This window comes from Diceros bicornis, chromosome 38, assembly GCF_020826845.1.
Source record: "Diceros bicornis minor isolate mBicDic1 chromosome 38, mDicBic1.mat.cur, whole genome shotgun sequence".
Lineage (NCBI taxonomy): Eukaryota > Metazoa > Chordata > Mammalia > Perissodactyla > Rhinocerotidae > Diceros > Diceros bicornis.
The window spans coordinates 29,852,475-29,879,049 of NC_080777.1; the positions used below are offsets into that span (position 1 = coordinate 29,852,475).

The following is a 26,575-nucleotide window of genomic DNA, read 5'->3' on the forward strand; positions in this document are numbered from 1 at the left end:
AGGCCAAGGTCAGGGGCAGGTCAGCAACAGCCATCAGCGCTCCATGCTGTGCTGACAGCTTTCCTCACAGCGTGCGAGGGGACATCCCGCTGGTCTCAGGCAGACCGGCCGTCTTGGGTGGTCCTGTCTCTGTCCACACACCCTTGGCCTCCACCTTCACTGACCTCGGGAGTCAGCTTGAGCGTTTGCCTCATACAAACCCATTTGCCCGCGTCTTTCATCATTTCTTCCCTCGGAGGCGTTTCTGGATCTGCATTGTTCCCACAGCCGTGTGTGAAGCCGTGCAGCCCACACGCCACATCTCATTGATCCTGGGTGTTATCATTTTCCAAAGGAGAGTAAATTTGATAGCAACAGAGGATAACACTTCATTTGCATCTCTGCAACGTTGATGAAGACTTCTGTTTTGTTATGTTTTGGCCAATTATATTTATTAGTTTGTGAATTTCTTGTTCAAGTCTTTTGCCCTTTCTTCTATGGGGTTTTTGCCTTCTATTGGTGGAGCTCCTGTATTGAAAGGTATTAACTCCTTGTCTCTCGTATATGTTGCAGTATTTTTATCATTTGTTGATGGCTTGAACCTTTTGAAAGGGCTTTTTTTGTCCATACAGGGATTTTAATGTTTACATACTGAACTATCAGTGTTTCTTTGATGATTTCTGCTGTGATGTGTTGCTTATAAAGGCCTTTCCCACACCAAAATTATGGGAACATTCATGCATGTGCACTCCAAATTCTTTTATGGCTTCATTTTCTACATTTGACTCTTTCCTCGATGTGGAATTGATTGCTCGTGTCTTTGTAAACTACTTCAAATTCCCTTTGAGATGAAAATGATTAATAGACCAATTACTTCATTAATTAACAAGGCAGGGAGGGGAAGCTGGTAGAGGAGGAGAGGTTGAGGATACGGGAGAGAGATGACATGATTAATGGATCAAGGTCCGGACAAGAAGGGATCGCGTGCTGGGGGCAGGGGATGCGTAGAAGAATCTGCTTTGATCTGAAGGTGGGACACTCAGGCTCTGAGACTCGAGGAGGGGGTGCCAGAGGTCAGTGTTGCCAGGGCAAGAGGTAGGTAGGGAATGGGCCAGGAAGGAAGACGATGAGCCAGGTGCCCAAATCTCCAGTGACCGAGGGGGCGGAGGCAGTGGAGAGGGACCAGGAGAGGTGGCATCAATGAGGAGGACCAGGGGATGGTGTGAGCCAGGTGGCAGGGGCCTGGGGTGGAGGCTTACAAGTTTGGACTTGTGGGGATGTGATTCACTGCCCTTCCTCTGGACCCAGTGGGATCTGGGAGAAGATTACACTCCACTGGAGAGGGACCCTTGGGAGAGCCAGGTGTCAGGTGAAGTGGCAAGTGGAAGGAACATGCAGAGAAAAGGCTGAAGACACAAGGGAGCCAGTTCACCATGAACAGAACATTCTAGACTCAGGGTACAATGAAAGATCTAGGAGGGAGGGGCTGTGAGAAGGAGAGTCTATCCCCATCAATGGACAGGATTAGAGTCAAGGAAAGTTCAATGAACCCGCTTGTACAGCACCTCACAATTCATGAGACATTTTCACACCTGTGTTTGTATATGAGCCTCACAATGGCCTCCAGAGCGGAGAGGTAAAGGGGTTTGCCCAGAGTCAGGCAAGTGGCTAGTGAAGGAGTCAGGATGTGAACCCAGGAATCCCGACGCTCAGGCTGGATGCTGGAGCCTTCTCCCGCCACCCCACATCATCTCTGTACCCTCAGGGACAGAAGCTTGGACAGCACCTGATGGTCTTCTCTCTCCTCTCCCTGCAGGACCGTAGTCGGCATCACCAGCCTCGCTAACCATGAATGGGATGGCCAATTTGAACTCTGCCAGCCGCGTGCACTATGCCTCCTCCATCCCTGTGCCCCGAGCTACTTCCCAGACCAGGATCCACACGCCGGGCGCCTCTCCCCAGCTGCGGCCACGCCAGGCCGGCCTAGCCCTGAGCCCCCAGCGAGCAGCCTCCCCAAGACTGGGCAAGGCTGGAGGCCCTTCCAGAAGCTCCTCTCCTAAGGCCTCTCGGGGGAGAGGCTCCCCCAAGCCTTCTGGGGCAGTGAGAGAGTTGGCCCAGGGTGGCGAAGGCCTCCCCGGCTCCCCATGGAGCAGTCCCAGGGCAACCCCAAAAACAGCCCTCTCCAGCCGGGCTGGGTCCAGAAGAGTTGGGGAGACACAGGGCACCCCAAGAAAGAAAAAGGTGGCCCAGGAAGGGATTCCAACCCACCAGACCCGGGGCAGGAGCCCATCCCGGACGAGCTCTCGTGGAGAAACCCAAATACCAGGGGCTCCTGAAGGTCGAAAGGCTCCTAACCACCCAGGAAAGGAACAAAGAGACACAGACTACAGAAGTTCTGGGGCCCCCGGCTCTCTGGAGCCTGATGCCGGGGCAGCCTCAGGGGCTTCCTCCCCCGTCTGCAGCCCAGTGCAGAGCAAACGTCCCGCCCCGGCCCCAGGGGCCATCAGCTTCTCCTCCGCCCATCAGCAGAGTCAGCCTGTCACAGCCACTGTGGCCCCATTCCAGTACAGGTGAGCTGAGGGAGCAGGTGTGAGGGAGGGGGAGGCGTGGAGCTGGGACCCAGGGGCAAGCCCAAAGGGGAGAGGGGCCCGGATGATGAGTGGCTGGTGGAGACAGAGGGCCCCAGCGTATAGAAGTTAGGCAGGGGGTCTGGAGAGCTGAGATGGGACTGGGAACATAAAAAGAGGGCCTGAATCCCAGCTCTGGTCTTTCTCAGTTCTGAGGACTTCACAACAAGCAGAAGCTCCTAAGGAGGGTCCCCCTAAAATGTCCATTTCTCCTGTTCTCTGAGACAGAATGTTAGAGTACTATGGATGCTTAAGCAGCTAGATTCGTAGGTAGGCAAGTCAGTCTTACCCAGCTCATCTGGGACGTTTGCTGCCTCTGTGAGTTAGGCTAACTGCATTGTCACGGGCACCGAGCCTTCAGTTCATGGAAGAATCCTCCCTGCTCCTCCTTGGTGCTCCCACAATACCTTGTGTATGTCTGTCTGTCTGTCTGTCGCTCTCTCTCTTTCTCCACTTACCATACTGCCTTCTGCGTGTCTGTATGTGTGCCCGGCACACCAAGGGTGATCAGTAATGCTCTCAAATGGTCAGATGGGGGTTGCCACTACTGGTGGTGGCTGGGCCACTGCTCACAACCATGTGGTCAACAAGCTGGTCTCTCCAGCTTTCTTCAGACATGGCAGGTTGAGTGCATAGAAAAACGCTTCCGTCAACTATGCTTTTTTAATAAAAATATGACTCTTTACTAAAATGGTCACATTAAGTCAACTAAATTTTAATTACTAAGGATTACGCAGTTCAGAAGTGCTCACATGCAAATTAAGTCCTTTCCTGAAGAACCTAACTGACTGGGTTTTTTCTCTATGCTAACATGAGGAGAAACTCAGTCACATTTCGGGGAGAGAGAAGCCCATACGTCGTACCCTGGATGCTGGGGGCTCTGAGGTGGCAGAGCGTGGGGATGGTGGGGTAGGGAACCACTAGGAGCCAACAGTGCAACTCGATCTCTGGGGGTCTCAGGCGCTCTTATCCCCAGTGGTAGATATGCGGGGTCCAGCACAGGGAAGTTAATGGTCCCACTACCTCTGTGTGCAGTGAGCCCTCATTTGGAGCATTACATTCAGTTACGAACACCACATTTTCAAAGGACGTTGATGCACAAAACACACTAGAGAAGTCTATCACTTTGGATAAGGAAGGCTGAGAGAGCGTCTGAGAGCTATTTTCCAGTACCTGAAGGGCTGTCACATTGTCAGATGAATTAGATCTACTTGGTGCAGCGCCAAAGAATTGAGTCAGCGTTGTGGTGGTTGGAAGTTAGTTTGAGACAGATTTGAAGCTCAGTAGGAAGAACTTTCCAACAACGAGAGAGGTTTACAAATTACCTGTAAGGCAGTGAGCTTCCCATCATTGTGGGAATTCTAGCTGAGTCCACCACCGCAGGGAGTTCTTACCGGCCGATCCTTGCCTCTCGTCGCATCTCTCTGACCAGTGTACTGCCCACATGGCGCCCCCGTGTTCCTCTTCCTGAGGAGCAAATCCCTTCTGTCCCTTGAAACTTTCTCGATGTCGAGTCTAAGCTGCTGAGAGAATTGAAGGAAGCAGAGGTGCAGGGCAGACCCTCCCTGGAACAGCCTTTTTCCAGTTAGTAAATGCTTTGCCTGGAGACTCCTTGACTTTCTTCTCCTGCCTGATTTCTTTCGTTTTGAATTCAGTCTTTGGGGAAAAGTGTCTGGGTGTTAAATTGTTAAAGAGTTTACGTTATCTCCCCTACAGGTCCCCGGCATACTTAGAATCTGACGTTGTCCACAGAGGTCAGACCTTTTTCCTCTGCACATTTCAGTGCAGCCTAAACAGAACCACGTTCTTCCACCCAGCAAGCATTTATTCCGTGTTTGCATTTTAAACAGAAGTGGAAATGTGTCACAGCGACTCACTGGGGGTTCCTTCCCCATCTCACCCCTGAGCCCTGCCTGTCTCAGGCCCGGATTAGGGTGGCAGCTAGGGTCATGGTTGGGCAAGGGAAGATTAGGACCGAGGACGCCCCCAGGTGCTGCAGGCCCGTGGGCGGGAGCCAGCACTCCCTGCAGGCCCGGAGCTGCTGCCATGGGGAACTGGGCCAAGGGCGGGGCTGGGCTACCCTTGCAAGTTTCATAGCCAAGGAGGTGCCATCTGCTGCCTAGAAGTCACAGAATCCTGTCTTCATGGAAATCTGTACCCACCTGGCACCTTGGCTTCTGCAAAGCTCCAGCTCCACTCCCCATCTCTAGTCCTGCCTGACCTGCCTCTCCAGGGAAAACCATCAGCCATCCTTCCCCCGCCGCATCCTCCATAGCCGGCTCTTTCCAAGGCTCTGGGTGCTGTCCTTCCCAGTGACGTTTATCTCCTGGATCCCCCGCTCCCTGGACGCAGGGAAGGCATGACTGTCCTCGGTCTGCTCTCTGATCCTCTGGTCTCGTCCATTGGGTTCCATCAGAGCTGCCACCTCACTCCCCTCCGCCCTCCAGGAAGAGCCCCGGCAGCCTCACCACCATACTTGCTGCCTGTTTCCAGCCCCAGTGCTTTCTCTCCCGCTCCTCGGGCTGGCCTGTGGTCGGACTTCAATGAGGAGTGTTGGGCTGTTGGCTTTCTTCTCTCTCGTTCAACCTCCAACCACCTTCTAGCATAGCTAGTCCTGTCCATTCAGGCTGGGAAGTGAGGGGAGACATGGAGGCCTGGCGGTGTTTGGGAGGTGGAGGCAGGTGGAGGTAGGAGTGCAGAGCCTACTGAGGTTGGCGAGACGAAGGCTGCCTTCCTCAGTGTTCCTGCGGTTGGGGTCCTGGCCACATGGCCGAGGCCGACTCCCTCGTCCTTGCACCACAGTGATGACAAGCATGACAGCCAGCCATTCTTAACACTGGCTATGGCCTGCCTGCTCTAGGTCAGGCGGTGTTCACCCTTCACGTATATGATGTTATCCAGTGGAACATTTATATGTTATCTAGAATTCGCTCTCTCCAGTAGAATGTCCTATGACTTTCTCACCAACAAATTGCATCCCTAACTTCAAAAACCCAAGTCTACACTCATTTCTTCCAAGAAACCAACCAACTCCAGTGTTCCCTTGTCCCCTTGACACTCGTCTAGCTGGGCCGACATTGAATTGGTGGGAGTGCATGAGGAGTGACCCCATCATACTGAGCACCCCCCAGGGCAAGATGAGGTCTGCTCTCTCTGAGCACGCCCCCCCGGCCCCATCCCCAGCACCCAGCTGAGGGGCCTGCAGACACCCAGGAGCTCAACCCCACCTGCGCGGCTTAGAAAGAGCCGAGCAGGAGCATCAAACACCTCCCACAGCCCTAGACTGTCAGACCAATCTGGGCCTGGAGACATCTCTTCCACCCCACGAGGGAAGTGAGACCAGAGAGAAGAGACTTGCTTTGCCTTTCTCAGCGCCAGCTAAGTGTTGAACCAAGGAAGAATGGAGAGAGAAGACGACCAATCTCAGCAACACTGGAGCCGCCCAGGGCCCCTGGCCCAGCCCCTCCCCGGGGCCAGCATCAGTTTCCCCTCCTGCCTGCACACCCTCCCCCCTGCTGCAGCCAAGCTGCCAAAGGTCCATTTAGCTGGAGACAGCGGGCGGACGGCTGGGCCGGCCAGCTCCGGGATCCCGCCCGGGGTAATTGCCTGTAATAAAGGCTCCCACAGCCTTTGTTCCTGGGAGCCACTGCACGGTTGGGATTGTGCTCAGAGGTCTGTGTGCACTTGGGAGCTGGTGCCCAGAGACCTCACCCTTCCGTCCTGCTGCCACAGCTGGCCCCGTGTGGACTTCTCCCGGGAGTCACTGTGACCCCAGCTGAGGCGGCCCCTCATTTTTCCCTGACCTCCTCACTGCCTGGACCACGAGCAAGCCCACGGAGGCCCGTGTGCCCCCGGAGCTCTCATAAGAACTTGGTGACCTCAGCTTCAGAGGGAGTTCTTCCCTGTGTGTATGCATACAGCTGTACATATATGCACATCCTGAGGGCAGGGACCATGGCAGGACAAACACCCAAGGCCTGGAGTTAAACTGTGGGATCCCTCCGCCCTGTGAAGGAGGAGTAGGCAGAACACCAAAGGGCGACTGGCTTCAGCCATCCCAGTGCTCAGGGGTCCCCCCTGCCCTGGCCTAATGTTGCCCAGAAGGCCTGCCGCCTGCTGGAGGGCACACACATGTATGCCCAATAGGAGGGCCCAGCCCACAGGGGTACAGGGCACCAGCAGAGAAAAACCAGGCTCCAGGGGCTTCCTTAGCCCCAAAGAGAGGGTTTGACACCAGGACAACCTCTGCTGCGCATGACCACGCCTTCTCTGTCCCGCAGGTTGCAGACAGACCAGGAGGAACCTGGCTTCCTCCCCCAGGATAGCTGCGCCCTGGATGGCTTCTCTGGCCCCCCCGGCGGGCCTGAGGAGAGCTTCTCCTGCATGGGTGAGTACTCTGGGGGAAGACATCCTCCTGGGGTGGGGAGGCTGCCAGACTAGAACCCTCCCCACTGCCCCCATGGGAGGAGCAGCAACCTAGCTAGACAGCCGCTCTCAACGAGACACCAGCCTGAGAACTGCCATGTTGGCAGATGGAGCCAGTGTTGGTCCATCAAATCCAGGGGCACCTCAGGGTCAGGATAGGACAGTGGCCCATGGGCGCCCCATTTATCCAGTGCTCAGTTGTGGGGGTCGCTGAGGCCATGACAGGAAAGTAACAGATTGAGAGCCAGGAGCCAGGTCGCAGCCCCAGATTAACAGTGAAGGCACTGGGCACCAGGGAGCAGTGCAGAGCCATCGGCTAACCTCCCGACAACCGCTCCCTCTCCCAGGACCTCTCTTCACAGGCCACTCACACAAGTGGCACCTTCCTGATGTGCATAGCACTGTTAACTGAGCCTCAGGACCCAGGATGTGAAACTCACCAAGAAGACCCCTGAGACTCAAGCACGGTGGTATTCCTTACAGGCAGAGACCCCGCCCATTCCCAGGTGCATCCTCAGGCCAGTCTCTGCCCACACAGGTGCTCAGTAGGTGTCTCTGAATGAATAAATGATGAGTGAATGCCTGTGTACCGCAGATCAGGTCCCTAAATGGGTCAGATCCTAAACTCCTAGCAGGGTTTAGAGGTGTGTGTTGGTTTTCTTACAACCTTAAAAAAATACCTAGAGGATCGCTGTGATCCACAGCAGAGGTACAATACACTCCACACTGCAGGGAATCTGCTCTGTCCTTTGGTTTCCAAAGGGATGCTTGCCCCAGGAAGGAATGGACTTGCTTTTGGCAAACCTGAGCTGTCCAGAGGGTCTGTTTTACAGCTCATCTTAGAGCCCTGCTCCAGTGGGACCCTGGTGGTGTGCATTCCTGCCTTCTTTGTCCCCTACTGGGCAGGTCTTTGGGTGTCCCTCTAGCTTGGGAGCTGGGCCCTTTCGAGCCCTCTGCCAGCCTGCTCTCCAGCAGTGGTCTTGGAGCCAGTGACCCCGAACATAGAGCAGCAGCACTCACTCTTCCATGACAAGCCCTGCAGAGGAGGGTTGTGGGGTAGAGACCAGGCACCTGAAAAGTAAGCCGTTGCCTCCACAGAAGGCATCCAAACGGGGGACCAGTTCGTGGCAGGAGACAAAAGAAACCAAATTCACTGGCACAGAGAAGCCGTCAGAATTAGAACGTGGTAACCAGGACGCTCCGTGGAGCTCTAGTTTTCCATCTGCAGTTTTGTTGTGTGATGGCTTCCTCACGTGTGCGCAACATTGCTGGAGCCTGGTTGTGTCCACCTCACCAGGCAGGCGCTTGCCTTCATTCCCCGATGCACTGGTGGGAGGGCTGGGACTTGTAACGTCTGCTGCAGGCTGGCCCTGGGACTCGCCCAGGCTGGTCCGCTGGAGGACCACTGTCACCAGGCAGATCTGAAGCATCTGTAGATCACAGGTTGGGTTACTCTGCAGGCTGGAGCCTCAGTGAGCCTTTGGAGGTGGGCTTTTCCTCCGAGGCTCCTGGGGAAAGGGAGCTTGGTTCGCGGCGAGGCTCCTGGGGAAAGGGAGCTTGGTTCGCGGCGCTGCCTCTGCTCCTGCACTAGCTAGTCGTCATGGTGATCCATCCCGTCCAAGGACACTGGGCTCTTTGACGGGTTGCATGCGGGAGAGACTTAGGATCTGCCTGTGCTTTATAGGGGGACCTGTACTCTGAGCCTGAAGAAAACAGAGATGAGAGGAAGAGAGGAGACGGCAGAAGGCTTCCATTTCTGCCCTGCTCTCCCTGAACTTCCCTCAGGGCATTTATTCTTTAATTCAATCAACAAACCAACAGTGAGGGTTTGTCTTGTGATCGACACGGGCGGTAAAGTTGAATCAGACCATGAACCTGCCTTCAAGGTGTTCACGGTCTAGGGATTCACTGCAGCTTTCTCTAGAGAATCTGTTGGCATCCCCAAAGGCCCGCCCAGTGACCTGCCCTTCTAGGAGCTGATAAGACATCCCGCTCAGCCATGCCTCCCGCCGAGGCCCTGCGGCCCGAGGAGGGCACTGGGCTTCTCCCTGCACTTTGTAGAAGGAGCACTGGGTGCCCTGGAGAGCACCATGCCGTATATCGATACCATTCCCCGGGCCCAGTGCAGGTACTTCAGTTGTGGATCACGTTCTCTCCAGTCCTCCTTCTTGTCCTGGACTCGCCCTGCTCCCCACCACCTCCGAGGTGCCTGCCACTCCGTGCCCGGTCGGATGGTGAATCGGGCGAGCAGGTCAGGAACCCAGCGTCAGTGGTTGTGGAGCTCGTTCATCCTCCGGGGCCTGCTTCTTGCTCTGCCAGCTGAGGGGGAGCAAGCAGCCTTTCTCTGCTCTCCTCCCAGTACGGTCCTCTCTGGCATCCGGGCGCCTAGGGGGCAGAGTCCTTGAGGAGAGCAGGAGAGGGCTGAAGACCTTTCTCAGCCTTGCACGACTTTCTTCCTTACTCTGCGTGGAACAGGGTCCAAGTGAGGCTCAGCAACCTTTGTGCAGCAGGAAGAGACTTTCCCACGATGCTTTGCCACCATGCAGGGGTATGAAGTTGGCCTTGTCTGCCCTGAAGGCGTCCACAACCAGCTGCTCCCTCCGCCTCTGCCCTTGGGCAAGTGGGGAACCACCCAGCCCGCAGGCATTTGTAGGTGCGCCCTGCCCCGCAGCCCCCCTGGCTGTGCTGGTGAGCGGGTCCCATCCGCAGACACTCCCTCGGCGCCTGCAGAGTGTGTTTGGAAAGCCAAGGGCAGCCAGGGCTGCCATTTCTGCTGGCCCACATGTGCGAGGTGACGTGCGGAGGACTGCAGGAGGTCACTCCAAGGTTGACACACATTCCTCATTATTTCCACTTTGTGGCATGTTGAATGAGCGCCAAGTGGACACGTAATGAAAGAATCTTTTCCATCGTGGCATGTCGCTGGGAACGAGCTGGAGCCCACTCCGTGCGAGGGTCGATGTGTGTGGAACAGGAGGGCAGCGGGAGTCTGGCTGCACATCGGGCTCTTAGCTCTCTCCTTTCTCCTCCCTGTGGAGCTGGCTCCATCTTCAAGCCACAATTAAGTTTTTCATGTCTTGTGGATTTGGGAGTGAGGACAGAGTCCCCCTTTAAGAAAACTCGCAGACCTGGTGGGCCCTTGGCCGGGGTGGGAGAGGTCTGGTAACCGCTCTCCAGGAGAGGGTCGTTCTGGGCTCTCAGGGGGCCCCAGCGCCGTGGAACAACCCCCCGTGCTTGTCCAGGAGCTCCAGGCCAAGTCCAGGTCTCCCAGGGCTACAAAGGACTCGGGAAGTCAGAGCTCTAAGGGACTTAACCCATCACCCAAATATGGCCTCATTTTCGATGGGGAGAGATGGTCTCAGAGGGGAACAGTGACTTGCTCAAGATTGCACGGCTAGTTAGCAAGTGAACTGAAACCTGGACCACTGCCCTCTGACTCCCCAGACACTAAATGACCAAATGGTAAGAGTGACCACCATTTATTGAACACTTACTGTGTGCAGGGCACAATGCTGGTGCTTCACATAAAGTCCTTCATAAGCCCCTCACACGGCCCTTTGCAGTGGTCCTGTCATTCTGTGTCATAGGTGAGGAAACTTCGGCTCAGAGAGGTCACATAAAATAACTTGTCTGAGGACACGCAGCGAGGGGGCTGCACCAGGATTTGAGTCCAGGCTCGTCCTCTCCAGTTGCTCACTGGCCATCCCGCTGCTGCCGCTCCTCACTGTGTTAGCTGCACGCTGTTCGACGTCCTCTTGGTCTCCCTGCACCTCTGCCAAGTGGTGGGGAAGGAAGCGAGTCAGTGAGCCACAGTCCTGCTGACCCCTCCCTCAGCTGAGCAAGCCCCAGGATGCCACTGCTCCTCTGTCACCCGCACTTGTGTCATTTCACACTGAGCTCACAGCGCCGTGTTCCCTGCCCTCTGGGATCTGCAAGCTGAGCTGAGCCTGATGTCCCACCATCCGTGCAGAGTGGACGTGCAGACAACTGACCAAGTTCGGGGGCAGATGGCAGTAGCTTTGTTCTCAGGGCTCAGTGGGTCCGTGCTGGGGGGCAGAGGAGGCTGGAGGTGCAGGGCGTGTCTGGATGCCCCATCTGGATAAACAGTAGCTGCCTGGGACCAGGCAGACTTCCAGGAGCGGGGCTGGGAAGTGATCATAACACTGGAGAGCAGTGGCTTCCTCTGAACAGGCGCTAACACAGATGACTGTGAGAGAGTCGGAGCCTGACTCCCCAGCTTTGCATCACAACTTTGCTGCTTGCTTGCTGAGCAGCCTTGGGCAAGTTATTTGACCTCTCTGTGCCTCCGTGATGATAACAATACCATCTTCCTAGGGCTTTGTGAGGATTAAATACACCAACTTAGAAGGATGCCCATGTGTTGTAACTGCTTAATACGTGATTGGCGTGATTTGTCATTGAGGGAGGTGCTGTTATGAACATGTCCATTTTACAGATGAGGACTGGTTAAGTGACATGCCCAGGGTGGTCTGGGCAGGATTGGAACCGAGGCAGCAGGTCTTCAGAGGTCCTGCGCTTAGCCACACATGCCATGACCTCGCTGGAGGGGGCATGTCACGGGTCCCGGGTGCCCCAGGGAGGCCAGGAGAGGCAGAGCCTGGCTCTGGGAGGGGCCAAGAAGGAAGAGGCCGGAGAAGTGAGGTCATCCGAGGTGCCCTGCTGGAGGGGCTTAAAATAGAAACCGAGGGGTCTGGATTCTATTTCTTTGGAGGAGGACGGGGGAGGGAGGAGATGAGTGACCTCTCCTCGAGACAGGGTTTGGGCAGGAATAGGATTCATCTCCAGCAGTCAGTCGGACCCAGTGGGAGCCATTTTCATGGAGTGTCACAAATAGCGGAGACTGGGCAGCCTGGACCCTCTCCCCACTGCTACCTGGGCCCAGGCCTGCCCCCAGACTCTCCCACCCAGAAGGGGTAGGAGTGTTTCTACATGGCGTCTGCACCCACGAGTGCTCAAAAAACAACACCCAGGGCTGGCAAGGCTGCTCCATCTGAGCCAGCAGGCCTCTGCGTTGCCCAAGTGCAGAGGGAATTCACATCCACCCGCCAAATCTTACTAAGCTCCTGCCATGTGCCAGGTGCTGCTCTCGATGATCGGGATACATCTGAGGGCAAAACAGGCCAAGACCTCTGCCCATGTGGGGCTTATGTAGCCGTCTGGAGCAGTACACAGCCTGGGCAGCTGTGTATGAGCTGCATGGTGGCCCTGGAGAAGCCAGGTCTGGAATATGTGTCCCATCCAGGGAGCAAGTGCAGAGCTCTGGCCTCATGACACCCCTGAGAGTGTAAGCAACAGCAGTCTGGGCCACCCCCTTCACCCCGAGCCTTCGATGCTGGGCAAGAGGACTGGGAGAGGAAGGTGGCAAACGTCCCCCTGTGGTTTTCCTGGAGAACTGCCCCCTGTTCCCGTACCTATCTGTCCTGGACTCAGCTTCCTCCTGGCAGGTTTTGGAGATTCAACTCTCCAACCTGCGATGAACAGCTTCAGCTCTTCCTGGAAAATCCTGGCCCTTGTTTGGTCCTCGTGTGCCTCTGGGCCACGGGAAGGTCCTGAGGATGAGGCTGTTCACCGAGAGGAGGTAGGCCTGGTTACTAGGAATCTCTCCAGATGAGACTGCCCTACAACTTGGGGGTAGTTATCCAAGGTGCTGTGGGGCAGCTAGAGATTTGAGCCATGGGAGGCGGAAGGAACCTGGACTATTTGGTAAACTCCCCCACTGTCCCTCCATGATGGGTGGAGAGAAACCTCACTTCAGGGGTTGCCCTGAAGACGGCTCCCAGGTGTCTGCCCCCCCCCCCCGTGCGAAGGTTGGCCAATCTTCTCCATAACTTCTGAGACAGGTCTCCCTGGGGGCTGCAGGGGCTTCCTCTCTAGGAGTGCTGTCACATTCAAGCTTTAGTCTCTCCTCCACACCACTGAATGGGTGGAAACCAGAACGCACTGTCCCCGCCCAAACTCCCCATCCCTGTGATAAGAGGATTAGGGTCCCTCCCTAGAGGCTTCCCCACAATAAGGCTGCCCAGCAGGTGGACACAGAAGAGGTCTGGGGGGGACAGTTCAAGAGAGGGAGGTGACACAGACACAATAACCCAGAGATTAAGTGCTGAGAATTAGCTGCAGTCCTCTAATTCCTCTGTCCAAGTCCTTTAAGAGGTGGAAGGAATCAAAACCCTGCCTTCCTGTGTGTGGCTTCGGGTTGTGGGAGGCCCAGGATTCAAAGGGAGCTGAAGATAATGAAGGTTCAGGGCAGAGGGTCAGAGTGTGGGGTCATCCAAGCCCTGGGGAAGGGGAGGGCAGAGAAACCCTTAGTTGTCTCTTCTCTCAAGGAGCTCATTCCACCCCCACAGAGGGCTGGAGAAGGAATTGAGTGTGTTCTGTGGCCAGCATGGCTGAGGTCAGATGGAGAGAGAACTTCCTGGCAGGAGGGGGCACTGCCTAGGGCAGGAGCTTGACCCCATGAGCTCGCCGCATCCTCCCTGCCTAGGAGCCTGCACTTCCAGGGGGGCAGGAAGGAATACGGAGCAGGTAAGCTCCCGGTGATGAAATCAGGCCACACGAAGGGTGAGGCTCTCATCCCTGTGGAGCTCCCACCATCACACCAATGAGTACTCCTAACATTCGCAGAGCAGTTTTACACTCCAGGTAATTGCCGGTGATTATTCTATTAAAATTCATTGAAATAGGAATCCATGGCACTCCTCTGTTAAGTTTAATGCCTCGTTTCAAAACCTAACAGAAACTCTCCTAAAGCACAGAGGTGCCCCCGGAGACAAGGAGGCAGCCAGGACACGGTGATGTCTTCTCTCCCGGTGGTTTCTCTAAACCAGCGGTCCCTCCCGGCTCGGTCCGGGCTGAGGAGCTTCCTCTTTCCTCTGCACTTGTCTCGAGTTTTGTGGCATCAGGGACCGTTCAGAACCAGTTAACGTTACAACATGTCTCCCCAGACAAATGGACGTCTTGACAGCACGAAGCTTGTATCCGAAGGTTGGTCTTACGGACCTTGTGAGTCCGCTCTGTGAACACAGATTAAGAAGCCCTGCTCTGCGGTAGTGAGGTCATCACAGGGTTGGCCAGACTACCTCGGCTTCGGCCTTGTGTTTTTCCTTCTCAGGTTTTTGGGTTTCCTTGGCCCTCGGTGAGGTCATAGGATTTATTACAAACGTTGAGTAAGATTATCTTGAGGTTCCACTTAGCACGGTGCTTCAAGAACCCTGAAACAACTGACTCTGTGGATGGTCAGCGTGGCCCACATCAAAGGATGCATCCTCACACAGGAGCTCGCGTCTCCATCCCACACGCAGGCACAGCGCGCACTCTACCCTCCTCTTCGCCTGCCTGGGTCCCCGTCACAGGCCTGCGGTTGCCGTGACAACTGATCTGGGCTGCTCCTGGTCTTGGGGCGACGTACCAGGGTGGTGCAGAGCTCATCTGGGGCGCGATGTGCAGTGGACACCCCAGCGGGTGTGTACGGACAGTTGCCACGGCAACACACAGGCCAAGCACATGTGGGAAACATCTAGACTTCTTACCCTGGTCTGTGGCCTAAGGAGAGGGAGCTGATGTTAAGTGAGTACAGCTCCAGATAGAACACTCTAGACTGAGTGTCCTCCTGAGAGCCAGTGAGCAGAGGGAGAGAGGTTCCCCCATTTCCACCCACTGTCTTACACAACCTGGTGAAGTGCAGAGAACGTGGGCATTCTCTGAGGCTACAGAGCAAGTCAAGAAGAGAACCCAGGACCCCTAAGACTTGAGAATAGGGAAGTCCCCAAGGGGTCCTGGACTTGTTGGGACTGCAAGGTCCACTGGGAGTGACCAGGACCCAGGACAGAGGTCCTAGCTCAGGGGCTGGTGGTGCCCCGAGGAGTAATCCTCCATCCCGTCACCACTCCCCGGATTCTGTGGGCCCATCTCCTGTGACTGCGGTCCAGACCCAAGCAGACCTCAGGTGCAGCGGGCGTCTGGGTTACGGGGTATCCTTGGCGGGACGGGCAGGAGAGGCCCTCCTTCCCACTTCCCACTCGCCCTCCAGGACCTATCCTCCTTTCTCTGAAGGACCCCAGAGCTTCCTGCTGTGGGGGTTCCACACTTCTTGGGGTCTCATGCACTTATGAGGCAGGCCCCCAGAAAGAGCTGCACGGTAAGAGCATGAAGTTATGAGAAGGTGTGGGAGACCACGGACCTGATTCAAATTCTGACCCCACCAGCAGCCTGCTGTGTGATCTCGGGCAAGTGTGTTTCTCTGTAAAATGCAGATAAGACAAGCCCTGCTTCAGAGGGCGCTATGAAATAATGCACGTTACCATGTCCAGCAATAGTAGGTGCTTAGAGCTGTGAGGTCCCTGGCCATTCAGTTCAACAGGCATCAGAAGCCCTGACCAACTGTTCCCTGTGGGGAGGGGTCTGAGTCCGTTCAGGCTGCTGTAAAAAAAACACCATAGACTTGGGGCTTCAACAACGGAAATGCATTTCTCACAGTTCTCAAGGCTGGGGAGCCCAGGATCAAGGTGCTGGCAGATTCTGTGTCGAGGGAGAGCCCGCTCCCTGGTTTGCAGACAGCCGTCTCCGTGCTGTGTCCTCAAATGGTGGAGAGAGAGGATGCGGGCTCTCTGGGGTCTCTTCTTATAAGCGCACCAATCCCATCGTGAGGGCTCCATCCTCGTGACCTCATTACCTCCCAATGCCCCATCTCCAGATAGCATCACACGGGGATTAGAGTTTCAACTTATGAATTCTGGGGGCACACAAACATGCAGTCTGTAACAGGGGGCTTACAATGGATCTAGAGGGAGGGGATATCTCCTTAGGATGTAACTAGGCAGAATTTGACCACAATCAATAGATAGGAAAGGAAAAGATCAGTGTGGGATGTAGTCAGAGAAGGCTTCCTAGAGGAGGTGGCCCTGAAGCTGGGCCGTGAAGGGGGAATTGGACTTGAATTCATAGCAGAGAAGGCACTGGGGGGATGGGCGGGCACAGCAGGTGCAGGGTGGGATGAGGCCTGGACCAGAGGGCGGGTGGGAGAGCATTAGAGGGCATGACTGCCAGGCAGGTGAAGCCAGAGTGGTGAGGCCTTGAGTGTGGTGCTGGGCAGCCCTGGGCTCTGTGGCAGCAGGTATCAGAGGGTAGGGGACAGTCCTTCCCTGGGAAGCCATCCAGGTCACCAAGTCAGAGAGACGCTCCCCCGCAGGAGCTCACGCAGTTCTGGCTTTAAAAGGAGAAGGGAGGTCTCAACACTTGGACGTCCTGGCCCTCCCTCCTCAGAAGAAGAGGAAGGAGGAACAGTGCCTTGCTGCACACCTCGAGGGCTCCCCTGCTGGGGGTCTGGGTCACCCGGAATAGAGGTCCCATGTTCTAGCCTGGGAGTCAGAACACTTCGGGGGACCTCTCGGGGTCAGAACAAGGAGCCACAGCTCAGCCCTAGTCAGCCCTCCCTAGCCCTGGACTCCCAGCCCTGGGGTAGGCCGAGAAGCCCCTGCTAAAGGAGGGCCCGCCCCGTGGGCCCAGTCTTGCCCTCACCTCCCAGGCCTGGGGCAGGCTCTCCGAGTGGTCCCTCGGCCACAGTCCCCACTCCCTAGCCACACAGCCCCGCGCACCCTGCCTCTGGAGGCAGGGCCTGTGCTCCTCCCAGCCTGGGAGAGCCCTGTCCTCCAGCCAGGGGCGCTGGACTTTGGCTCGGGTCCTGTCTTGTTCTGTGACCAGAGGTGACTTGTTTTCCTTCTCGGGGCCTAGTCTCTGTCCTCCCATTTCACACAATGGGCAGCCCATCCCCGCTCCATCCCTGTCCTGTTAGCTCCATTCCTGTCCTGTTGGTGTAGAGGCCCGGGGGAAATGTGTCCAGGCTGCTGTGAGCTCCAAGGAACAGGGGTAGTAGTTTAGAATTTCTTGCCTTTTCCACCCTCCTGGAAGCTCTCCCTGAGACGGCTGGCCCAGAAGGCAGACCGAGGCACATGACTGCTGGCTCCACCTCCAACCTTCAGTTTACTGAGCCCCATTTTCCCCAACAGACAGGCAGACAGCAAATCTCTTCTGAGCCTACACTCCTGACCTTGTGGCCCAGAAGAAAAATCCCCAACCTCTAAGCTTAGGGAACCTCCTAAGACCAGAGTGGCTGAGCCAGGGCCCTGCAGAGTCCACAGAAATGTCTCACTGCCAACGCCCTGGCAAAGCAAAGGTGATGACTAGTCTGGGAAGAAGCGAGTGGATCAATCTGGGAGGGCTTCCTGGATGAGGCCCTTGAGGTGTGAGCAAGCTGGTGTGTCCATGTTGGACTGCTGGGTCCACTGGCCCCTTTTCTTCTCCAAGTGGCAGTGGACGGTGGGGCTCAAGTTCCAGCTGGGACTTGCCACATGTGCTGGAGAAGCTGAGGACACCTTGCCCACTCTTGCCCCTGTCTCCCAGAGGTGTGGCAAAACTCATGCTGTGCCTCCAAGCAGAGCAGAGATGTGGGGAGGAGAGGGCCTCTGTTGTGACCTGTGCCAAGGTCATTCCCCTAAAGAACTGGACCTTTCTTCAAAGGGGCAAAGAGAGGGTCTGCTGGCCTCCCTGTGGCCCAGGGTTGCAGACAAGGGAGAAAAGATGCTGCTGGGACCCCATCCCAGAGCCTGGCTTCCATTCCAGCACACCAGCTGTGCTGTCTCTCACCACGGGGTAGCGAGAGGTCACTGCTGTTTACAATCCCCCACACATCTGTTCTGAGTCACGCATTCATTCATTGAATCAGTCGTCATTCTCCAAATATGTCTGAGAGCCCACTATGTGCGAAGAGCTGCGATGGGATTTGAGAAAAAGTTCATCACGGTAGACCAACCAAAGATGGGTCCTTGGGAAACAGATGAGTGACTGCAGAATGCTGGCTACGGATGTCGGGAAATTACTAAAGCAGCTGCAGTGGACTGTGTGCAGAGTCAGGGAAGGCCTCCTGGAGGAGGCACATTTGGTGTCAAGAAGGGCCAGGGAGTACAGCTCTCTAATCCTTTCTCAAACCAAAACTGACTCCTCCTGAAGTCCTTCTCTTCTTGATTGATGGCATCTCCGCTTTTAGAGCTGTCCAGGCCAAAATCCATGGGTATTCTCGATTCCCCTCTCCCACACACCCACATCTGGTATCAGTAAATTCTAACAGCTTCACAATTTATCCAGAGTCTGACCACTTCTTGCCCCCGCCAGAGTCACCACCCAGTTCCAAGCTGCCATCGTCTCTCACCTAGATTATCGCCATTGCTTCTGCCCATGAGCCCAGCACAGCAGCCGCGGTGACTCTTTCAAGGAGGGCGCCAGGTCATGTCTCTCCTCTGCTCCAAACCTGCCGGTGGCTCCCATCTCACTGGGAGTAAAAGGCAAAGTCCTTCTAATGACCTGAAAGGCCCTCACACACTGGCGACCTGTTCCGTCTCTGACCTCATCACCTACCACTGGCCCCTTCCTTCCTTCCTTCCTTCCTTTCCTTGCAGCCACGCTGATCTTGCAGTTCTTCAAACAGGCCAGGCACCCCCCGCCACCAGCCTTTGCTCAGGCTATTCCTTCCGCCTGGAAATCTCTTCTTCAGATAGCCCTACAGACTGCCCCTCTCTTCCTTCAGATCTTCACTCAAATGTCACCTGCTCAGGAAAGCCTTCTTTGCCACCACATTGAAAATTCAACCTTGGCCCCTGGGTATTTGCTATTCCTCTCCTGCTCTGTGTTTTCTCCTTAGCACTGTTAAGTAGCTAACGTTTCTAATTTATTGTCTGTCCCTCCCGTTAGAATGGAAGCTCCATGAGGACAGGAATTCTTGTCTGTTTTGTCCTCTGCCCTGTCAGAGCTGGCATGCAATGGCACGGATTGGATGAGATGTGAGCAGTGGGAGGGAGCTGCTTGTTTGGATGCAGAGGAGACTCTGTGCACCAGCTATGTGAGCAGCCTTCAGCCTGGCCTCGTGCACATTTTGTGCTCAACAAGTCCCTGCTGATAGGTGGGATGCCATAGGGATGACATGGCAGAGAAAAGGGCAGAAGGAAGTAGAGAGCAGTGGCTCGAGGGCTTTCCACAAAAGCAGAGGAGTTGGAATCTGGGAGGTGATGAAAACCCTCATCACAGGGGTCTGAGCAGGAAAATTTACAGAAGGTGCTTGTCACTTAGTTGGGCTGGCCTCGGGTGGGTGGTCGGTGCCCAGCCCTTGCTCTGCAGATCCTGACTGTGGGCACAGAAATCAGGAAAACCCTCCCTCTTCCCTTCTTAGCCCTTAGCCCTTGAGGGAGCCAGTTATAGACTCACCTGTCCACTACCCCTCCCTGAGATCCCCTCTTCTCCCAAGGTCGCCTTTCAAGGTCAACAGCAGGCTAGCCCTCCTTCTCACCTTCTTCTCTCTCCCACTCTCCTCCAGGGATCCTAACCCAGTCCAACAGGCAGAGCCCCCCAGACACCACAGACAACCTGGGTTCCATCCCTTTCTAGTCGCAGGGGCGTGAGGATGTGTACATGTTTTTCTTTCCTTGGTTGCATGCCTTATCTTCATCCTTCAAGTTGCTTTAAGTTATTGGTCAACAGATGTGGTCAAGTTACCCAACCACTCCCCATCCCAGAAACTGCCGATGCCTTTGGAGAGAGAGGAGTGGGGTGATGAGCCAGACTTTGGGGAGCTGGGGATTGGGGACTTCCCTAATTCCCAACCAGCCTCTTTCCCCGTCTCCCCTTTAGAAATTGGGCAGGATCCGGTCCCCTTCCATAGGCCACTGCCATCAGCAGCACCCATCCCTGCCCAGCCAGGCCTCTCCCTCATCACATAGCTCCTCACGGCATCTGTCTTCCGGAGCATTCACTGTCCATCTGTCCCACAGAGTGGGGAAAGGGCAGAGCAGGAGCCTCACGGCTGGGCTTGGGGGTGGTGTGACGGGGCAAGTCCCTCTCTTTTTAGGAATCGCTAGAGGAAACATTCTGCACATATTAGCTTTATCGACTGAGGTTGGAATGGCGGTTGCCACGGCAGCAGAGGCTCCCACTGCAGTAGAGGATGGTGGGAAACTCAGGGATGTGAAGGGAATCAAAAAAGAGGCAGATAGAGGGAGGGCCGTGTTAGGGTTAGGGAGCATCTGAAAGTTCCGAGATGCCAAGATGGCTACTTAAAGGGACCGCCACATGGCCATGCGGAGACCCTTAGAGAGTGACAGTGGGAAGATGAGCAGTACGGGTGGACAGAGGGGACCAGCCCCCAGGGGATCCACACTGAGTGAACTCATGAGATGAGTGTGGAAGGAGTTTCCGTCCCTAAACTGACAGGTGGCGTTTCACACAGGAGGGAGTGGGGAGGTTTAGATGGTGGGGAGGGGGCTAGGACCACCTCTCTCTCTCTTCTGGACCACCCTCTCTTTTGGAAGGAGGCAGAATTTCAGGAGCTGTTTATTGAGGGATGGGAGAGGACTTGGGATTTGGGGCATAAGATATCCCTCGAGAGGAGGCACGGAGGACCAAAGAGGCGTAAGGAGAGGGGAAGGGACTAGGCTGAACCACAGGAACGAGATGGGTATAAGATAACCAGGAAGAAGGGAGAGCAGGCCGCGGGGCAGTGGGCCTCCAGTGACTAGTGCAGTGGACAGAGCAACAAGTGGAATGGTGTTTCATAGCGATTCTAGAGACTAATTTGACAGAAGTGAATCTCCAGACGTGGAAACCAGCAATGAGGGGCCATTAACCAGAGGAGAGCGTGCCAGGTTTTGCCTATAGCAGTCCACACTGGGTGGAGTGGACCACAGTGGAAATAATGTTTTTCAGCCAGATGGCAGCCAGTTAATTTTTCCTTGTCTGCTAGGAGGAGATGAATTCATATGCAGGAAAAGAACTTACAGACAACCAGCAAGAACTAGTGTGACCTGGTAGATCAGAGAACAAGTGTCCCCAGATCTGCCAGTTGCTGTTTTTAGGAAAGGTGGTGATTGAATTCCATTGTCTTGTGCAAACTAGACATGCCCTCCAAGTAAGGAAGAAGACTAGGAGGGGTGGTTTGTGATTCCATTAGAAGTGGCCTGTGGGATGGGGGAGGGGCGTGTTCCCGAGAGATCTGGCACCAGGGATGGGCTTGATCCCTTCCTTGAGCTGGAGCCTGTGTTTGGGTGTGAGCACGCGTACCTCCTGTGCACCCAGAGAGAAAATCTCATGACTGGCCTCATCCTTGGGGTGCTTTCTGTGCCCATGCCAAGTTCTGGCAGGTTCCTGCTTAAGTCCCTTCAACCAGATCCCGTGGCTTGTCATTGGTTGTCTGAAATCATCAGCCCTGGTTCCACCGTGAGGTTCCTCAGTGCAGGACATGGGCCCCGAGGCCAGGCTGCGCTGCGCCCTCTGTCACAAGACCTTCTGGTGCACTTCTGCACCCAGCTCCTTTCCTCCACTCCTTTGAGGCAGTGCCGCTGCTGTGCAGGCATGAGCAGCCTCCTGCTTCCTGCTCTCCCGGTCCGAACGCTTCCCTACTCACACTGCATCGTATTCCAGAAAGCCATCAAGCCATCGTATTCGCTTGCCTGCCAGCACCTCTTACTCCTCCACTCATATGTATTCAGCACCTACTGAGTAAGGGCCCCACTCTGGAATTCCAGTAGTCAGTGAGACATCCAGGGTCCCTGCTCCCCAGAGTCTCCCTCCTGTCGTTCCTGTAACTGGTATACACACACCCACGTCAGTCTACCTGTGAGGATGTGCTGATGTGTGTGACATTGCTTTCTCACAGGGACAGGATTATTACTTTCCCAGGTCTCGTACTGTCTGTCTTGTATTCCCTGCCAGACACTGAGTTGCTTGAGGGCAGAATCTCCACCATTCTCTGTATCTCCAAGGCCCAGCCAAGGATCGCTGCTTCTTACCCTCTGCTTGAGGACTCTGTTCTCAGCACTGTGGTAAGCACATCCTCTCGGCTACGATCCCTGTCCTTGCACATTCTGTGGCATCTCGATCCAGCCCTAGGATTATGGAAGGCAGAATCCGGGGGACATCACAGCACCCCAGAGTCATGCAGGGTACAGACCCAGGATACAGCACACAGGCCTCCAAATCCATTTAACCAACATAGTGGCAGCGCCTGCTCCCTGAGAGGTGCACCGGAGAGCTCTGGTGCTGGTGGGGGAGACGGAGGTCTACATCGACAACTTCGCACACCAGGAGGCTGTGATGGTTAGTGCTAGGAGAGTGGGTGAACCATGAGACTGACACAGTTCTTCAGATTCTAGGGGGAAGGGGGAGAGAGATGGAGAGACGGAGGTTGGGGATGGGGTGGGCAGATAACGTGATGGCTAGCACATTCTGGCAGAGAGTTCTTAGGGCTTTACAGCCTCAGCGTGTGGCTCCATCCGGGGTCCATCCCTCCTGGAGCAAGCTTTGCTTTCAGAGACAACCCCTCTGCTTCCTCCTGTCCCCCACTTTCTTGCCTGAGAGCCATTTGCTCAGGCAACTTGGCCCTAACTTGGAGGCCAGGGGAGGAGGTGCGGTGTCGCCCTCTACTGAGGGTCAGCCCTGGGCTTCTTCCACCCTCTCTCTTCCCTGCACCAGGTGGGAGGGGAGAGGGAAGGGCTAGGAAAATGTTGTCTTTTTACATTGTTCTGCAGCCCACTTTAGCTCTGGCAGGCTAGGGGCCTGTGCTAGGTCTGGTCCTGGTTCCCTAGGTTTACACAGCACTTTACAGTTCCAGAGTCATTCCACCTGTGACGCTGGCACGATAACCACTATAAGAGAGGACAGAGCTAGAGGGTGCAATGACTTTGACAAGGTCTTGCAGTCAGTTAGAATGGGAACCCAGTCTCCTGAACCCAAGAGTTGGTCCTTTCCTCCAATGCCCTGAGCCCCCTCCCCAGCCAACCCTGGTCCCTGTCTCTCCAAGCCGCCCTTGTCCCACCTGCTAACCCCTACCTGGGGAGGTAGACCCTACCTCAGGAGTGCAGCCTGGTGCCTCAGAGACTAAAGTAAGGGGGGACTGGGCGTTTCCTGGGGGAACCAGCGACCTCTCCGCCCCGTCCCACATCTCTCCCCAGGCCCCACGAGCTGCCCTGTCTCACTCCCTTACACCCGCACCCCCACATCTCCTCAGCAGATCCTCCCCCCTCCCCTGGGCGCGGCAGGGGGCCACCCGTACCCCTCGGAGAACCTGCCCCGCCTCTGCGTGGAAAGCGAGGAGAAACACTGGCGGGGCCCTTCATCCCCCCCTACCCCCTACTCCTCCGCCCCTGGATCTCTGCTGCACAGACCACCCCCTCCAGAGCCAGAAATAGACGCGCTCCCACCTCCCTCGGCTTGGCACACTCCGCCCTCCTCCGGTTCGCGCCGCGCCCTCCCTCCCCTCCGGCCTCGGCTTGGAGCTGCAGCGGCGGCCTCGGCTCAGCCCAAGGCGGGTGCGGCCAGGGCGCCGCGGGGCGGGGGGGACCGGGCACCCGAGCGCCTCCGAGCGCCGGCGAGGCTGCGGGCTCGCGTGCTGCCTTTGATTGATCTTTCAATTTTAATTCGTATTTTCCCCGCCCCGCCCCTTTGCCTCCGACCCCGCCCCATCGCTCCCCGGCTTCCTCGCTCTTTCCTTCTCCCGCTTCCTTCCCTGCGTTTCTTTCCCCCGCGCCCCCTGCTCGCCCCCTCCCTCCCTCTCCCCTTCCTCCTCCGTTCCTTCCGTCCTCTCTCTCCCCCTCCTCCCGCCTCCTCCGCCCTGCGCTCCCCGCCCCCCGTGCCTGCAGACGCGCGGATCGTCCATGCGCTCCTCGCGGGCAGAATGCTGGGCAGCAGCGTCAAGAGCGCGCAGCCCGAGGTGGGGCTGAGCGGCGGCGGCGGCGAGGGCGCGGACGAGCCCCGTGGCGCGAGCAGGAAGGCGGCGGCGGACGGCAGAGGCATGCTGCCCAAGCGCGCCAAGGCGCCGGGCGGCAGCGGCGGCATGGCCAAGGCCAGCGCGGCGGAGCTGAAGGTCTTCAAGTCCGGCAGCGTGGACGGCCGAGTCCCCGGCGGGCCGCCCGCCTCCAACCTGCGCAAGCAGAAGTCGCTGACCAACCTATCCTTCCTCACGGACTCAGAGAAGAAGATGCAGCTCTACGAGCCCCAGTGGAGCGACGACATGGCCAAGGCGCCGAAGGGCTTGGGCAAGGCGGGGTCCAAAGGCCGCGAGGCTCCGCTGATGTCCAAGACGCTGTCCAAGTCCGAGCACTCGCTCTTCCAGGCCAAGGGCGGCCCGGCGGGCGGCGCCAAGACCCCGCTGGCTCCGCTCGCGCCCAGTCTGGGAAAGCCGAGCCGGATCCCGCGCGGCCCCTACGCCGAGGTCAAGCCGCTCAGCAAGGCTCCGGAGGCGGCCGTGAGCGACGACGCCAAGTCGGACGACGAGCTGCTCTCCAGCAAGGCCAAGGCGCAGAAGGGCTCCGCGCCCGTGCCCTCCGCCAAGGGCCAAGAGGAGCGCGCCTTCCTCAAGGTGGACCCCGAGCTCGTGGTGACCGTACTGGGAGACCTGGAGCAGCTGCTCTTCAGCCAGATGCTGGGTGAGTCCTGCCTCCCCGCCCCGCCCGGGCTCCCTCCTAGCCAGCTGCTGGGAAGGTGTGGGGAAAGCGCAGCTCCGCCTGCTGCTTCTCCTCCCAGTGAGGCTCTCCAGATCCCTGGTCAGGTTATGAGGGGCACTGCGCCCAGGTGTGCAGGGCTGGCCCACCTCCAGATGCGCATGGCTAAAGTGCGCCTTCTTCAAGATGCTACCAGGCGGGAGCCTAGGCTCTGCTCTGGCCTTCCTGAGGTGAGGCTGGACAATGGGGTGGGGGTCACAGATTCCCAGAAATAAAGCCCATTAGCCTCCTCGGATTTTAAAGCCCAGAATCCTAATGTGGCAAAATCTGGAGCTGTTGGAGACCTCAGTTGTGTGGTGGTCTGTGCTCGGCAAGATTGTGCGTCCAGCATTGCTAGGGGGGCGTCCGGGGGGAGCCGGATCTAGAGGACGGATGTGGGGAAAGCAGATGTGAGGGCTGTTTGGCCGCGGAGCATGACTGAGGCCCCACTTCCTCTGTGGATCCCCGTGGGAGCACGAGTCGGATTTCCCGGGTGTGGGAGTTCTGGCAAGGAGACTGGTCTGGAGCCAGGGGGCGGGCGGGCAGCCAGCTGCGCGCATCTGGATGCACGTCCTATACCTCGGCCCGGCTCCGGCCCAAACCCCAACCCCCAGGCTTTTTAGAGAGTGTGGAAAGGTCTGGGCTTTTGCGCGGAGACTCTCGCTAGACTGAAGCCTTTGCCCTTTGGCTGATGGAAGCCGAGCGGGCGGGAAGGGAGGAACAAAGCTTGCTCGGGCGGAGGAAGCGCGGAGAGCTGCTCCATTGTTCTCTGAGCCTGAAGAGTCTATGTAAAAAACCCGGAGCGGGCCGGGAACTGCGCTTGCTTTCCCGGGAGCCCGTGCCCGGGAAGGGATGGAGCGGGGGACGTGCGGGACGTAGGGTTGCGGTGCCCCCCGGCAGGGCTGTGCTAGGGCCTCCGCGGGGACGGCAGCCAGACCTGGAGCCGGCGGCCGCCCTAGCTCCGCGGACTCGTTGCGGTGGCTGGGATGTGTCTCCCGGCGCCGAGGGACAGAGCTCCCCGGGTACCAGCCGCCCGCTGGGGGCTGGGAAGGGGCGTGTCCGTGCGCGTGGGAAGGGGCGGAGCCGACGCGGCTGTGGTCCGAGTGACAGGCTGGCCGAGGTGGGGCGGTGGGGATGCGCGGGTGCTCACTGGCGGCCTGGAGAATGCAGGGCTGGAGAGGACTGATTCTCCTGCTGAGATCTCCCTAGGACCCCTAGACTCCTGGTGGGCCAGGCTGAGGGACCCCTGACCCCGGGGCAAGATTTGGATTTGTAGAATTGGACGCTCGCGCAGGAGCCCACATGGGCTTTGTAGGGGCAATCAGGAGAGTGGACAAGGGAAAGAGGGGAAGGGCAGCCCCTTCCCTCCCAGAGCCCCTCCTGAAGGCCTTGCTTGGTCAGAGACAGGTGGGATGGGGGTGGTGCACCAGCCACAGGGCAGCCTCGTGTGCAAAGAGATTGGGCCACCGTGTGCTGAGGGCTGCCCCCAGGAGCCTACAGTCTGATGGGGTGAGACAGACAATAAAGGAAACAAGAAGACAGGCACCAAGGAGCGCTCCAGAGAAAATGAGAGGGGACCAGGGATAGAGAGGGACTGGACAGGAGAGTCTGCATCAGGGCTGTCTAAGGAGGCGATGACTGAATTGTGACCAAGCAGGAGGAGGAGGCACTGGTCTACTGGGGGAGCAACACTCCCCGAGGGACTGAGAGGAGAGTGGGAATGGCATCCAGGAGAGGAAGGCGGAAGGGAGTGTCAGGGACACAGAACAGGAGAGGGCATAGCTCCCTTCAAGGTCAGGGCTTCACCTGTTTGGGCTGTCCCCAGACCTGCCAGTGCCAGCTCTGCCCCAGGACCTGGCCCTTGGAGCTGCTTCTCAAGAGGCAGGAACCACAGAAACCCTGACCAATCATCCTAGAGCTGGCCGGGTAGGGGGAGGAGGGTAGAAGAGGGGGGAAGCTGAGCTGTGGTCCCTTCCTTCTGCTCAGCAGGTGTCACTTCTCAAAGCA

At 57.0% G+C, this 26,575-nt stretch overlaps 1 protein-coding gene across 5 annotated transcripts in view; it reads left to right on the forward strand.

Annotated features, from left to right (window-relative positions):
* The window catches only part of NAV1 (neuron navigator 1), a 235,722-nt gene that overhangs the window by 69,085 nt on the left and 140,062 nt on the right, over positions 1-26,575 (forward strand). For 4 of the 5 annotated variants that reach the window (XM_058533784.1, XM_058533785.1, XM_058533786.1 and 1 more), the window contains exons 2-4: positions 1,796-2,549; positions 6,887-6,993; positions 23,729-24,514. In XM_058533784.1, the coding sequence (XP_058389767.1) occupies positions 1,828-2,549; positions 6,887-6,993; positions 23,729-24,514 (1,615 nt within the window). In that variant the 5' untranslated portion in view covers positions 1,796-1,827. The remainder of the gene's footprint in view (positions 1-1,795; positions 2,550-6,886; positions 6,994-23,728; positions 24,515-26,575) is intronic. The other variant, XM_058533788.1, reaches the window with a different exon arrangement.